The sequence below is a fragment of the Apodemus sylvaticus genome, chromosome 7 (assembly GCF_947179515.1).
Source record: "Apodemus sylvaticus chromosome 7, mApoSyl1.1, whole genome shotgun sequence".
NCBI classification, from domain to species: domain Eukaryota; kingdom Metazoa; phylum Chordata; class Mammalia; order Rodentia; family Muridae; genus Apodemus; species Apodemus sylvaticus.
The window spans coordinates 56868445-56884949 of NC_067478.1; the positions used below are offsets into that span (position 1 = coordinate 56868445).

At 43.1% G+C, this 16505-nt stretch overlaps 1 protein-coding gene and 1 long non-coding RNA gene across 3 annotated transcripts in view; both read left to right on the forward strand.

The window, feature by feature from the left end:
• LOC127688837 (uncharacterized) overlaps positions 1–2261 on the forward strand; it is a 54959-nt gene extending 52698 nt beyond the window's left edge. For both annotated transcript variants that reach the window (XR_007978767.1, XR_007978768.1), the window contains one exon: positions 1258–2261. This is a non-coding gene — a long non-coding RNA (uncharacterized LOC127688837). The remainder of the gene's footprint in view (positions 1–1257) is intronic.
• Positions 2262–9917: 7656 nt separating this feature from the next.
• LOC127689708 (uncharacterized) overlaps positions 9918–16505 on the forward strand; it is a 63819-nt gene continuing 57231 nt past the window's right edge. Inside the window, exons 1-3 of the mRNA XM_052189344.1 lie at positions 9918–10118; positions 14202–14291; positions 14832–15119. Of these exons, the coding sequence (XP_052045304.1) occupies positions 9918–10118; positions 14202–14291; positions 14832–15119 (579 nt within the window). The remainder of the gene's footprint in view (positions 10119–14201; positions 14292–14831; positions 15120–16505) is intronic.

A 16505-nucleotide genomic window follows, 5' to 3' on the forward strand; every position in this document is an offset into this window, starting at 1 on the left:
AGATGATCTTGAATTGCACTTCTCTCTCTTAGGACTCTTACCCAAATTCTTGCAACTTGTTACCAGTCAAAATATTTCACTATTTTCATTAAATAATTGTTCAGAGTAGTGCATTTAACCTGGTTTGCATGTATTATTTTTTTGTGTTCAAAGGGCTTTAGAAACTAATATGTTAGTTTCAAAAAATTCTCTAAGATGGTCCTTGGAAATAAAATCTTTGGAAGCATAAAAGGAAATTATTTCTTTTTCTATAAAATGAGGCATTTGGACCAGAAATTGTCCAAGGCCCCATTCAGTGGTGAAGACCTACAATTCTGGTTTTAGTATATTAAAAAAAGAAGTATAGTGTGTTGTTAAATATAACTTTAATTGTTAGATTGGGTTACAAATAATATGCATGAAGAAAATGCAGAAACCTGATTAGGGCCTATGGAAGGTCGTCCTAAAATTCAAATGAACAACATAAAGTATCTTGGCAGAAAGCCCTTCGGATCCAACTGCTGACCTCAGTCTGGCCTTCAAAGTCACAGTAACTCACACTGATGATATTTTAGATTCTAGCCCACTCCCTTTTTGATGCAGACTGACCTTGAACTCCATATGCATCAAAGATAAGCTTAAACATACAATCCCCTTGCCTCCGCCTTTGGAATGCTGAGATTACTGATGTGTACCATCATGCCTGGGTTACACAATGCTCAGAATTGACCCCAGAGCCTCATACATGCTCTGCATGAGCCCCACCAATGAGTTACAGCCCCTACATTCTTAAGTTTGTACTTCAGTAACCAGCACTTTCCTTAATAGTACTTCAAATCTCACCCAGAAAATCAGCCTTACACCCTGATTTTCCATACACCATGCCACGCACCCCAAACCTCTCTCTGTACAGCTACAGGAGCAAATGCATCTTAGGATTTCCTGAACTCAGAGTTTATGATTTCTTGCAGAAACAGCACCATTTAATTGGTATTTACTGATTTTCTATTTTCCAGAGAATAGGTAATAAGTTCCTAGAGTGTGTAGTTAAGCAATGCCCTTCACAGTGTCATACACATTACATTGATTCATATTCTCCAGCCTATGTGCAAATCTATTCATTACCTTTCAACAAGCCAGGATTACACAGTAGAACTGCCAATCCCTAAAATTAGTTTTTAAAAAATACTTTATGTAACTCAGAAAATGTGACTCATCCCTCTGAAGGCTGGAGACAGTTAATATTTTACCTTCTTTTTTTCTTGTTTTATTTTGCAGGAGAAAAGATAAGGACCAACTCTGAGGAGACGTTAGGAGTATGAGGCGGTGACACCGAGAGGTAGCTCTCTGTGGGGAAAGACACTTTGAAACACTTTCACACACCAAGGCTCCTTCCTGACATCGAGTTGAAATCACTTTAGCATGGATAATTTTTAAATGAAATAGTTTCTGAGGGCGGAAAAGAGCCATATTGGATTTTATCTGGTTATTACATTCAAAAAATGTCTTGTATCAAGAAAGTGGATATTGTCCCAGCATTATTAAAATATTCTATTTAGAAAAATGACATTGTTACTCATTCGAAACAGATGTTGGTCTAGATAAAGGGAAATGCCTTCACAGGTCTCAAACACAAGCACGCGGGATTACAGACAAGGAATTACAGCTCAAGCAGGAGCACTGCCTCTGCTCCCCTGCAGTGTTTGGGTGACTTGCTGCTGTCTGACAAAGTACCCCAAAACTTTATGGCTTAAAATAAGGACTGGAAAGTTTTTCTTGCAAAGTAGATTCTTTTAAACTCTCTGCGGCACCTGCTCAATGCAGCTGTTGTAAGTCAAAAGCAGTCAAAGACAGTCTGTATAAACAGGGGGGCAGCCCTCTCCTCTACAAAAAAGAGGCATGTGGGCTATAGTTTCCTAGCTTCTGGTTTATAAAAGCTCATAGTTCTGCAGGTTGGTATTGGGTCAGGGCATCTAGCTTCTTGTCATTGTGTGGGTTAATGGATGTGTATGCCTTGAGGTAGCAAGCAGGAAGAAAGACCAGCTCGTATTGATCTCCACCACGAGTCTAGCAATGGACTGGACTGTTGGCTGTGTGCCTCAGTGTGCTTTCACGAACCTCTGTCATTGGCTAATTTAGGGTTTTCTCCATAGGAACTAGATTTCTGGGAGTCAAAAGCAAAAGCTTCAAGAGCTCTTTAAGATTTGGCTAATGCCATGATGCCATGATGCCATTTTCAATTTTGTTAGGATCATAAAACCATCTATTCTAACATGGAGAGCTCCGGGTGTTGGTGGCCATTTTTAAGGAAGTAAAATTTTACCAAAGAAGAATGTATTAATTCCTGCAAGGCTTTTGCCATCAATTGTTTCCTACTTCAAAAGTATGTTTGTACTTTATGTAATTTCCTTCCATTCTTTTTATAAGTTTCACAGCAAAAAGATAATTAAAAAATAAGACTTAATCTGAATCTCTCAAAGTACTTGCAAATCCTGAGCTCAAATCTCAGCAACCACATGGTGGCTCACAACTATCCATAATGAGATCCAATGCCCTCTTCTGGTGTGTCTGAAGACAGCTACAGTGTACTTACATATACTAATAAATAAATCTTTAAGAAAAAAAATCTCATCTCAAATAGCCCAGAAATGACTATTACTCACACATTAAACCACAGTCAGAATACCATTTGATGATGGTAAGTGTAGAATGTGCACATTTTGGGGAGATTATTCCATCCATGTTCCTGTCACCTACCTGAGCTACATGCACAACACCCTCTTCTTGTTTGCTCACCAATCCAATTCCCAGCATGCAGTAAGTGCTAAACTAATGGATCTGGAAAACAAACAAGAGGAATGGGTTCTCTTAATGAATGGACTTGTTTTCACACCAAATGACAGCTTGAATTGTACATGAAAAAGGAGCAGAGAGTCCTGGAGACATTTACTGAATCATTCACATTATTTAAGTAGGTCCTTGAGATTTATTTTAAAGCCACAGAGAAGAAATTCTCCTGATGACAACTTTTTTTTTTGTTTTTTTTTTTTTTTTTTTTTTTGTTTTTTTTTTTTTCGAGACAGGGTATCTCTGTAAAGCCCTGGCTGTCCTGGAACTCACTCACCAGGCGGGCCTCGAACTCAGAAATCCGCCTGCCTCTGCCTCCCAGAGTGCTGGGATTACAGGTGTGCGCCACCACCGCCCGGTGACAACTTTTAAATATAGGAAATAAAACCTTAAAAACAAATGCATCAGACCATTTATTACTTTACCTAGAGACTAGATTAAATAGTTCAATTACCATTCCTTAAAGGGTCAAGGGTTGAAAGATAAGTTTGGTTTTGGTACAATTCAACCAAAGGGGGCAGAATACAGCCAATGTATCAATTTACAAGCAAATGAGATGGGCTGAGGGAAAGCAGGACCTGGCTGCCATCCTCTCCTGGCTTACAGCAGCATGGCAAAGCTGTGGAAATGGCTGCAGTTGCTTCTCCGGTGCTGGGTCTGGTCTCCAAATGCAGACTCTCAGCTTCTGCGACAAAGAACTGGGGGTGGCTGTCATAGGTGGCATATGACTTCTTCACCACCAAAAGAAAATTCTAGATGAATCTCAGTTTTAAAAGATCACAATTTTGCATCAGGATATCTTTTGATTTTCCTGCCAATCTGTCTTCACACCAGAGAAACAAAATCTGTGGGAGAGTGAGATCGGAGACATGCTGCAATGAAGCTTTCTTAAACACAAGTCTGGAGAACAGTAGGACAATTCTGGTTTGCTATTGTTGCTGTTTGCAATAATATTTGAACATAAATTTAACAAAGTCTATTGAGACTTGGAATGAGCTATCTCTCAAGACTCCTGACAGTAGAATTACAATACTTCCATCCCATATTTAATATTGCCTAAGCCCAGGAGGTCCTCCCCCACACCTGTATACTCCAAGCTCTTTCAGGTTTTAGCACTACAAAGAGCTCAAACTTCACAGCCTTCTTATCTGAGTTCTTTACCTCTGTACTTCTAGACCTTTGCTGTCTAGGATCAGCGACTTTCAATGCTCAGTTGTTTGAATGAGAATGGTTCCTGTGGACTCATAGATTTGAATGTTTGGTTACTAGTTGGTAGAACTGTTTAGGAAGGATCAGGAGATTCCACCCCCCGTCCCTGCAACTTGCAGATAAGATATGAGCTCTCAGCTACTGCCATGTCTACCTGCCACCAGGCTTCCCACCATGATGATTACAGACTCATCCTCTGAAACTCTAAGCAAGTCTCCAATTAAATGCTTCCTGTTATAAGTTGCCTTGGTCATGGTGTCTCTTCAGAGCAACAGAACAGTAATTAAGACAGTTGTCATTATCCATACTCCAAATCTCCTTGAGAATGTTTAAAATATGTTCCCCAATTTTCTCTCCATGTGCATGCCATAGCAAGGGTGCACCTCCCCCAAAATAAATAGATAACATACACACACACATACATACATACATATAAAAATAAATAAAAATAATATAGGTGTTAAATTTTATTTTCTGTCTAATCACAAAAAATTCTGACCTGCATATATGGCCCACACCAGCTGCTGAGTGATTTTTTTCAGCATATCTCTACCCATGGAGATTTTACAACTTTAAGATCTTTTCTTTTCATTTCTCTGTATAACATTTCAGACCATATTGACCTAATTTATTAAAATCTTCAGGTGATTTTCATTAGTCAAATTGCATCCCACTGCATTTAAACGAAGTCCAGCCCACGGTTATCTTCATGATAAGGCCCTTTGCACCATTGCCCCTTTAGTTAGGGTCTGGGAGGGATGGCACCTTTAAGATTCTCAGAAGACCTTTCAAAAATTGTTTATTTCTATTTTGTATGTATGAGTGTTTTGCTTACATGTCTGTATGTACACCTCATGCGTGCCTGGTGCTGGAGGAGATCAGAGGATGGCACTGGACACCCTGAAATGAGTTGTAAGTGGTTTGAGCTTCTGTGTAGGTACTAAGAACAGAATGTGGGTCCTCTGCTGTTGACCACTGAGCCACCTCTCCAGCCCCATAAGAAGGCCTTCTTTCAATTAAGATGGCCTATGAAATATGTACTGAAGATTCTTAGACCCACTCCTCTGGTGAACCCTTTTTTATTTTCTAAAATTATGATAACAAACTCAGTAGTTCTTCTGTGGATGTGATCTTTGCTATCAACTTTGGCTCTCTTAGAAAGCTTGAAGAATAATAATTTCCTTTTAAAATTCAGTCCTATATTCCTCTCATATCTTTCTTCTAACCTTTTATCAAGGGCAACAAGAAAGCGCCAAGTAGCAGCTTTGGTGTTCTTCCAGGAAACTTCATTGGGTAATCATGTGATTTGTTGGGCTTAATTTTCTAGTTTCTAGTTTATTACAGGTTCTGGGGTTGTTAGAATCCTGCAGCTGTGGATAAGCGTATCCTTTTCTTTCCTATTTCTTTGTGTGTTTCCTGCTTGATGTGTTTCCTGCATCTTCTGAGAGGAGAACCTTGAAACAATCTTCTTGCTAGTCTTGGTAAAGATTCATAAGTCCTAATGCCCTTCCTTGCTCTGACCAAGAGGTGAGTGGGCAGCCCTCAGTTTCTTCAGAACTTAATCCCCAGGAGAGAAATATCTGCACAGAAAGGAAGATTCAACGCTGTGGCACAAGCTTGCCATCCTAGTACATGGGCGACTGAGGCAAAAGGGTGGTGAGTTTCAGGCTAGCCTGAGGTACATATCAATAAACTGAAGAACAGGCAGCAGGTAGGAAGAAAAGATGAGCTAGCATTGCTTTGAAGACTTATATTACCTGAGTATTAGAACCATTTCGATTCCTGTCTTTATCACAGCCAGAATTTCATGGTTCTTTTAATCCTTTTGATTGAGCACATTCCCTATTTTATCAGACTGAATACTTGTGTGTGTATATATGTATGTATATGATGTATATATATGTATAAGTGTATGTGTGTGTATGTGTGTACACATACACACATAGTGGAGAAATAGACATACACACACATACACACACATACACACACATACACACACATACACACATAGTGGAGAAACAGAATGGACTGTGATAGAAATTTGCTCCTGAATGTAGCTTTCTGTTTAGAATGGCAGCGTGGAGGGGAAAGGAGTTTGTGAGGCAGGGGCCAGTATTGTGTCCATTTCTCTGACATAACTGAGGTGATTGATGGATGTCTCTGTAAACATGCTGTATTTAAAAAGTTGACCATCATGTCCACTCTGGCTAGAGATAAGGAAGAGACAACAGAGAAATGTCAGCTGGAGAGATTTGTCTGGTGTTTAGAGCCCAAGTTGCTGCAAGTAAGAGACAATTGTCTTACTGAAAGCAGACAGAGACCAAACTGCCAAGGGACGGAATCCTAACTGCAGCCTGCTGTCAGAGAGGAGCAGAAGTCAGAAGACTGAAGACCAAATGCTCTCCCCCAAGACAGCAGTAGTAGAAGCAAAGTCGTGGCGTCCCTTGTGATGGGCCTCTCCCTTGCTTGGGAAGGTCTTTGCTTCACACACACACACACCCTTTTTAAAAGATTTGTTCATTTATTTTATACATGTGAGTACACTGTCACTCTCTTCAGACACACTGAAAGAGGGCATCAGATTCCATTACAGATGGTTGTAAGCTATCACGTGATTGCTGGGAATTGAACTTAGGACCTCTAGAAGAGCAGCCAGTGCTCTTAACTGCTGAGCCATCTCTCTAGCCCCATACTCCCATTTTATAGCCCTGCCACTGAAGAAAATGGGAAAGGTCAGCCAAGACTGATTCATATTTTTTTGTAAAAATCAACAAATATGTGATATGTAGTCATATACAGTTCTAAAACAGGCATTATTAGTCCCCTTAGGGTTGGTCAGTTAGCTTTTCAGATAAAGAAGCATCCAAACAAGCATGAACTGGAAAGTACTGATATACTACCTCTTTAGGACGTTCAGATTCAAGCCAAGGAACCTGTTGGTTTGGGCCTCCCTCTAGTGTCTTAGACAGGGTTTCTATTCCTGCACAAACATCATGACCAAGAAGCAAGTTGGGGAGGAAAGGGTTTATTCAGCTTACACTTCCACATTGCAGTTCATCACTAAAGGAAGTCAGGACTGGAACTCAAGCAGGTCAGGAAGCAGGAGCTGATGCAGAGGCCATGGAGGGATGTTTCCTACTGGCTTGCTTCCCCTGGCTTGCTCAGCCTGCTCTCTTATAGAACACAAGAGCACCAGCCCAAAGGTGGAACCATTCACAAGGGGCCCTCCCCACTTGATCACTAATTGAGAAAATGCCTTACACCTGGATCTCATGGAGGCACTTCCCCAACTGAAGCTCCTTTCTCTGTGATAACTCCAGCCTGTGTCAAGTTGACACACAAAACTAGACAGTACATCTAGTGATGTGGGCACATTGTGATCATAGCACAAGCCCAGAGTTGCAGGATCAAGAAGATGGAGCAAGAAGAGAGTGGCGGCACATGCCTTCGATCCCAGCACTTAGGAGGCTGAGCCATGTGGATCTCTGTGAGTTCAAGGACAGCTTGGTCTATATAGCAAGTTCCAGGCCAGCCAAACTATATAGTGAGTCTCCATCTCAATAAATATAAACTCCTTCAAGGGCATTCTCTCAATGGCCCAAGGACCTTTTATAAGACCCCACCTCTTAAAGGTTACCCTACCTCCTAACACCATATCTTAACACCCACCCTTTTACATTCAGGCTCCTGGAAGAAACCAAAAGGCCACTGGACAGATGAAAAACAGATTTAGCAATATTGAATATATCCTGCTCTTAATATTAATGACACTAAAAAGAGCAGATATGTGAATTATTCTCTTTTGTTTAAATCTCCAAAGTTCAGGTCTTTGTGATATGTTGTTGGAAGCATTCCCTTATAATTGCAAATGTGAAGCAACACCAAAGCCTTAATTGTGACACTTATAGATTAGGTATAGTACAGATAGACCAAGAATGGAGGCTCCAGCTCTCTGCACTGTGGTTCTTTGGTAATGTGATCTTGTGTTGGCCTCTCCATCTTCGTGGACCATTGTCTGATACACAATGGCACAAGTCCACAAGGGCAGTGGGAACAGAAATGTTAATTAGGGTGTTCTGAATCCCTGTGCGTATGCACAGTGATAAGCTGCACTGGATCGCTTGTCAGTAGGCAGGTTGACTTTACTTAGGGTGACTGGGGGTTTATACAGTTTTGGGGGACTGAAGGTAGGGACATCCAGGATGGGCAAAGGCCATTGGCTGGGGACCTGGCATACCTCATTAGCATGAGGAAGCACCTCAGGAATCTCAGGTGCTGGCTTAACAGGTTTTGTCAGGAGGCAGGAAATTGATCCTCTACACTAATTGAGGCCACGTGATATTCCTTAGGTAGAGGCAAGTGTGGGGCTTAGAACACCCCAGACAAGGGCAGAGAAGGAGAAACTCTGTTAACGAAGGGAGTCCTATTATACTCTGAGCCCCAAAAAGGTTATCAATGGTAAACTTTGACCTTAATTAGTAGAGTTTTCCCACAGTCTTGGCACCCAAATGAGGCACCTTGCTTGGTTGTTGCAGAGATGTCTTCTGGACAGGTGGATTCTACAGTGAGATGCTGGGAGTGTCCTGTGGTCCTTCGTCTCCTTATCCAGTACTTGACACACGGATTTCTGACTCTCTACACCCAAGCCTTACTGCTTAAACAACCTCACTAGTTCTTGTGGCCTGCTTCTGAATCCTGTCTAAAGCAAGCTTACAGAAGGGTCCAGCACATATAAGGGGAAAAACCAGCCAACTGCCCAGTGTAACTCGTCATCATGAAGAACTCAGGGCAAGGGTTTTGTACTGCTGGATTTTCTCTAATGCTCACAGCTGTGTTTGTTTATTCCTTATAAAGCTAGTCAACACCATCTGTTCAAGCGGTGTGAGGACATTCGACTCAGTTCAGCACACTGTGCAAGGAGGACAAGCCCCTGAGAGATCTTGCCGAACACACTCATTTCATAGATTAGGGGACTCTTAGGAAAATGAATCAAATTGCTCCAAAGTCACACATCCAAAACAGTTGCAGAAAGAGAAGGCACACCCAAGCCTAATGACTCCCACGCCAGATCGACTTCCACTGACATCAGCTAAAATCTGCACTGGACACAAACTGCTCGTTCCCAAGTGCCCGGGTGTGTTGTGGCCACAGCTAGAGTCCTACACATCCTTCTGTCTTGGTTTTATTCTTATCTCCTCTCGTCTCACTTAACAGAGAAGCTCAATTCCAAAGACACTTTCCCTAAAAATAACTAAAAGGCACGCTGGAAGAAATTAGCATAATGTATTTTTTTTTAATCTATAATTTACGGTGTAATCTAAAAATGTGCGACAAAGTAATTCTTGTGCTGAGAAAACTCCCCTGGGATGTTTGGTTCCATTTAAAAGCACCTCGGTATGGGGGTTGAGGGAGCGGCAGCCTGTGGCACTCTTCCACCAGGGCAAAATGTTATTCCAGTGATTCACAGCAAGAGGCCTGACAAACACTCTGAGTCGGTATGGAGGTTCTTGCCATCAAGATAAAATGAGAACTGCAGTGGGTGGTCCCAGTCTAGCCTTCTGCTTCTGTCCTGGCTCAGGTGGTTGCCCTGGAAACAGTGGGGTTGCAAACAATTATATTTGGAACTTTTAAAGAGAGCCTGCTCATGAAGGCCTGATTTTGATTTGCCACTGGGTTTTCTGAAGGCTCTCTTCCTTGGATAGGGCGTGCCCCTTGGGCTACCTTGAAAGCTGGTTCAGTCCAGCGTCTTTGGCAAGGTCCAGTTGGCTGGCTGGGCAGAGTTTGGCAGACAGGGAAAGGGGCTCTGCCGATCATTATTTAGCTTTGGCTCCTCCGCAGATGGTTCTGATCTTCTCCTCCCCCCACCTAAGAATTTTTCTAAAATGACACCCAAGTTTTTCTTGGCAGAAGTCATCATTCCTGGCAAACAGTTCACCGCAGCTCTAATTATGATGACAGCTTTAATGGGGAAGATAATCATATTAAATGGTTCTTATTCTGTTCCGTGTGATGAATTAGTGACTGCCATGAAATGTAGTCAACAGCCAAAAGTAAAGAGAAAGGGTAACACGCCTGTGGGACAAGTAAGATTTTAAGGATTCCAAAAGTAAGTTAGAAGGACAGAACAGCATCTGAGTCGAGCTGGACTTAAGGGCTTCTACTTCACTCTCTGATTGAAGAACCCCCACTCTCCTCGTGACTCTTTGACAGCAAACATGATTCTGTCACTTGCAAACATAGGAAGATTTATTCAAGATGGCCTCAGTAGGGGTAGACTGTACCCCAGAAGGTGAGAAGGATCAAGAACTTGTTTCAGACAAAGTCGAGTAAGGATTGAAGGTCATTGTGCAGAATGTCCAAGAAGGGACACTGGACTGAGAACAGTCTTCCTGAACTGATATATTAGCTTTGCTGCTGAACACAGGCCACATAGCAAAGGTAAGGGTTAAGAAAGTTGATCAGATATCAAGGCTATTTGGGTGTCAAACTTCTCAAGTTCACTGAAGGGGGATGCTTACTAGAATTGGGCTAGGCAAGCCCAAGACAAGCTAAAGACAAATGAGCCAGAGGAAAAGCCCAGTGGAGAGAGGGATTCAGAGGATCCAGTTGTGGTTTGAATCTAGAATGTTCCCATAGTTTCATGTTTGAGTACTCAGTCCCCAGTGTGGTACTAATTTAAAAACCATAAGAAACTTGAGGTGGGGCCTGGCTGGCAAAAGGACAGCCTTTGGAAGCTGAACCTGTTTCTGGTTCCAATCCCAAGCTCTTTGTCATTGGCTTGCCACATGTTCCCACCGCCATGAACTGTGGCACACCTTCCTCACTGTGATGGACTAGATTCCTCTGAAACCATGAGCCAAAGTTCCCTTAAGTCATTTCTGTTGAGTAATTTGGTCAGAGTAGCCAAAGTAACTAATGTAGATGCCAGGAGAAAACACTTCCTGACACAGGAATGGGCAAGGACTTTCTGAAAAAGATTCTAATAGCATAAAAAAGGAGCACGAAGAGTTGACAAATGGGAGCCCATGAAACTAAAAGCTTCTACACAGTAAAGGAAGCAACCTAAAGAAGAGGCAGCTACCCAGTGAGAGAAAGTCCTTGCCAGATTCACAACTGATACGTTAGTATATAAAATCCAAAAGGAACTTCAGAGCTGAAACACCATAAATAATCTAATCAGTCCACGAATAACTGAAAAGCTGGGCAGACAGCCAGAAGGCACCTGGAAAAGTGGCCAGTATTCTTAGCTGTTAGGAAATGCAAATAAAAACACCAAACTGATGAGCCATTTCTCTAGCACCCTAATAACATTTTTAAAATAGCCTCATTCATTTAAGTCAAGGATTAATTTGGAAAGTAAGCATTGACTCAGACTCGTATTTAGTTAGAAACATCTTAAATTAGATTGTTTTATTCAAGTACAATAAAAGCCTATTTACTAAACTAAAACACTGATGTACAGTTATATGTTTTCATTTTATATTAATATATGTCTTCGTTTTTTACTATACAATTCTTACTAGGAAAAGAAACATTCTAATCTGTTATTTAAGCAGCAATAAATGTGGTGACTATGTGTTGTGACTGAGAGCTTGTTGGCAGGGAGGGAGGAAGCTCACCTCTTTATTCTCATCTTCTCTAAGCCCCAATCATCTATATTTTCACTCATTTTCCCAGGAGATGCACTGTTCCTGAGAAGATATTTTCTTCCCCCACTGGACTTGAAGGAGATGAAGAGGGTTCAATGACAGAGATCTGTTCCAAAAGCCATCTCGGTGGTTTTAACTCATCAATAAGGTCTTATGGATACATTAGTTATCTTTTTACTTGGTTCTCACATTTGCATGAGGACCTGTGTTCCTGGAAAGGGATGTGGTAGTGGGAGCCCAGAACAAGTCTGTGGCTGGAGCTGAAAAGGCTGGAGTCAAGGGGAGGCATCCTGGGGGAGCTGGATTAATTGCTTGTTAGTGCCAAAGCCTTGTCAGATCTGTAAGGAGAAAGAGAGGGGGTTGGGAGAGGAAAGATGGAAATGGAAGAGAAAAGACAGATACAGAGGGAAGGAGAGAGGGAGGGAGGGAAGGAGGGAGAGAGGGAGAGGAGCTCAAATGTGAGGGCAAACTGGAAGCCCAACTGAGGAAGTAAGTAAGACGTCATGATGAGGCAGAAACTAAACGGCGCCTGCAGCCCCAGCCTGTGGGTGGACACACTAACCTACCAGTTCTTCCATTGGCTATATCCTGAAGTCTGAGCAGCTTGGGTGGGTTCTCAGGCAGGGTTGGGACATGCTACATCTCCCCATCCAGCTGACCTTCCTAAGCACCAGAACTGCATGAGGTATAGCTGGAGATCCAGAAGCCTTGAGGACTGGGCTCTCCTAGCTCAACTTCAGGAGAGAGTGAAGGATGCTCTAACTAGGAGACGCTTTCAGTCCAAGGCTCACAGAAACTGGCAAAACCAAACCCACCACTCCTTTTATAACTGAAGCAGAAGCAACCAGAAGACAACTGTAATGCTTCCCGTCATCACATTTACTAAAGTTTTCTTTCCACCCTGGATGCCAGGGCCCCTGGGATCTTACCACTTATGTCCTGGATGCCCCCTCGCTATGGAGAGACTTTCCCGGCTCATTCTCTCCAGTGTCTCCACAGTTCCCTTCCAAGCCATTCATTTAATTAGCTGCCTTCCTATTGCTTATCCAGCATCTCTGCCTCTTCATCCACCCATTTTATTTCATCTTACATACGTTCTCCCTAGGATCTAGGCTCCTCTCCATCGCACCCCCCCCCCCCCAGCAGCTGCTCGGGTGCCTCACGCTCTGAGCAAGTCTCTTATTGGCCTCTTGGTGATCCCAGATCGCACCAGGCTTCAGCTTTACTGTACCTCGTTGGTTTCTTGGAAGCCTGCTGCCTCCCTTCTTTTATCCCGATTTTTGAGTCATTTAAACTCCTGTTCTTTAGACAGACATGCTCACTTTGTAGGAGGTCTTATCCCATGGCTTTAACTTCTATCTCTTTGTCAATAACTCCCAGATCAATGTTCTCCAGTCCTGACATTTCGCCCCAAGCTGTAGACTGAGCAAATCTTTCTACTTAACGTTTTCATCAGATAACTAATAAGCATTTCAAATCAAACATTTTCAAAATAGAGTTTGGTTTTCTCCCCCAAACTTATCTGTCCCAGTTTTCTCGCAGCAGTGACTGACTGACTTTACCCTGTAGCTCACTCAGATCATGTACTTACACCTATATGGCATACAAGCCCAGGTATGGGAGCCCCTGCATGGCCCAGTGTCCTCTTTGTGAAGACCAGGATAGGATGGACTATCTTCCTCGATTTTCCGAAAGTGGTGCCGTAGCCTCCGCTCAGGATTCTGCTGCATCTGATTGCATAGGAAATGTTAAATCCAAAGTGCTCCAGGAAGGTGATTGGTCTGAATTTCTGCATCTAATTAACCACACCAGCTTGGCAGACAAATGATCTTGTTCTCAAGAGGGTAGGGAATTAAACATTTCCAAAAGGCAGTTTCCTAGAGACAGAAACCCATGGGTAAAGTCATCAGGCCTATCCCCCTGGGACAAAATGCTCTGGTCTCAGTGGCTGAAGATAGTCAAGTGGACTGGGCTGTGTTGGGTAGATTACAGAAAACTGCAGGAATCACACAGGGCTGTTTAGAAGCCTGCATTTGCACCTGAGAACCAAGAAAACCCCTTTTCTACTGAGCAAGCCAAAGAGAAGAAATGTGTGAAGAATTAATTGTCTACTAAACTCTAGGAGTTGAGCTATATGGTGATGAGCCGTGTGGCCCTGACCCCAGGACTCTAAGCAAAGCTTGAACAAAGCACAATGCAGCTATTTTGGCTGGGCACCGCCATTTTCTCGGATGTGTACTTTTTAGGGCTGGCCTGCAGGTGGTGGTGTAGCCCACAGAGGATTGTACAAGCAAGAGCCGGATAGGATGCTAGACCTAGATACATATCTATATTAGGCTTTCGTCCAAGTGTGTCTTGCCTACTTGATTCCGGATATGATTCATTAAGCATGAGGGAATGAGACCTTAGCCTGCCAAATAACTCCTTGCCTATTGATCTCAAAACCTTTTCCTCGTCCAGATTAATGACAAAAGAAAAGTCCCTTCCAGGTGTGCTTAAAATGTCCTTTCTTGCTAGGTTTTGAGTATCCACAAAGAGAAATCATCTATGCGGTCAAGTGGCCAGTTCTGTCACTGGTGTGGCTGGTCCCTAGACTCAGCTGAGCAGGTATCCTCCTCAGCCATGTCACCCCAGAGCAAACAAAGCCCGTACATAGAACTACTGTCCATACTAGGCTTGGGAGCAAGCCTGACATGCTTGTAGTGAGGAACCCACTGCATTCCTGTGTTTAGTCAGACACCCAGGGAAATCTTCACAGTTCCCTAATCCACTGCTCTTTTATGGGGAGCTGGGAAAGGAAGCCCGAAGGTTATTGAATTCAGTTAAACTTCGTTTATTTGAGTGACTCATATGACCTCTTTAAGTGAATTCTGTTAGTTTATATTTTATCTCCATCCCTTTGTTCTCTTTCAAGCTAGCTTCTGTGTGAACTGGATTTGGAATAAGTTGAGAAGGAACATGGTGGTAGAGGTGGTATTACCTAGATCCTCATTGGTCAGTGATCCAGTGACAAGATTTTCTACTCTGAATTGGTGATCACTGCAGTGTTATTTTCCCAGTCTAGACTTTTGAGGAAATTACCTCTGAAATTCATGGTCCTGGTCATCTGAATGTTCCCATTCAGCTAACTCTTGCTTGTGTCCAAAGCCCTCTGATGTATCCCTGTGCTCTCAAAACCACTGGGTCTGTCAGAACACTCGGGACTCGCTGGGTCGCCTGTGCAATACCCAGTCATGTGAGCTCCGTGGTGACAATGGCTCATGCTCATCTGTCAACTTGCCTCCCACTGCCGCCTCCTCACCTCCACTCATCGCCAGGAATCCGGCCTCTGGCCTTCTTGTGTCTGCTTTGTGTTCCCTTTTCCTTCCCCTTGGAATCGGGTGGGGCAGTCTTTCAGCAGTTCATCTGCCCATCCATCTCTCACAGGCTCTAGCAGTGAGTTACATGACCTACCTTTCATGGGCAGAAAGGGCCTTTTCTATACTGAAGAGAAGACACCAAGAATTAGACCCTCCATATTAGTTATTAATAAATTTGACTCTAAGAAATCCTTCTGGACAATGTCTAAATCTTACTGTGAAACCAAAGCAAAATGTAATCAAAGGAGAGGGTCAGAACCTGACTGTTCAGAGCTATGCTGTCCATCAAGGTAGCGATTAGCTCCGAGGAGATATTTACATTTAAAACAAACTTGGGGTTGGAGTTAAGGGTTTAGCAGTTAAGACTGCTTGCTGCGCCTGCAGAAGACAGTTCCCAGCACCCACATGAGAAGGCTCACAACTGCCTGTAACTTAGCTCCAGGAGAATCGGATGCCCTCTTTTGACACCTGTGAGCAATTACACTCACATGCACATACTTCCCCAGCCCAGACACAAACACACAATTAAAATAAAACCTTCAAAAACAATAAGATAAATGAATTCAATTAAAATATAAAAATCCAGGATCTGAAGTCATATAAGCCACAGCTTAAGCTTTCAGTAGTCCTATAGGCTGGAAAGAGGTAGATCATTAACATGACAGCCCTTTTAAAGGATAGCTATGCTCTCTGGAAGCTCTAAAAACAAAAAACAAAAAAACCCAACTCTATCTAGATGTGTGGGAAACCTCCTGGAAGAATAAATTCTACAGGACATCTTTTCATCTGAAAAGATATTCTGAAACTATTACTCAAGATGCCCTTTGCTCTGGATTCCCAAGAGACCGACTTAGTAAGCCTCACCTACTTTCTCAAGGGCCAGTGATGCTCTCTGTCCCTCCTTATAGGAGGCTATTTGCGTTCTGAGGCCTGGGTTAAACCAAGATTTTTATCTATGAGCTATTTGAGATTTCAACAGAGCAGCATCAGACCATTAATCCAAGAAGAGGAGCCTCTGCCTGTGGGGCCTAGGGTGGCTGCAGTTTCATACCTATGGAGCTGGCCCTGCTCTCAGATAATAACACCCAAAGGAGAAATCAAGGCAGCTCTGTGGGACTTACGAAGGAATTTACTCACAAGCAGCCATGCCAGAGCCCACAGCTGCACTAGTGCTGGCCAAGCTCAGATGTTAATTCAGACAGCCGCTCAGGGAATGTCTGTGGCTGGAGCAAGCTGTCCAGCCAAATCGAAGTGGCAGGAAGCAAGGCCCTAGGATGTATTGGAAAGCCAACCCCTGGAAGGTCTGAGCGTGCCTGGGGCTTCCGGCTGCATATGTTTCCATCCCAGCCAGGGGTGTGCCTAGCTGGAAGGCTGAGCTGTCACACCATTTCAGGTGACTGGAATAGCATGCCCAGGACCTTCAGCACTGGGAACAGCATCCAGATGTCCTCCCTGGACTCTG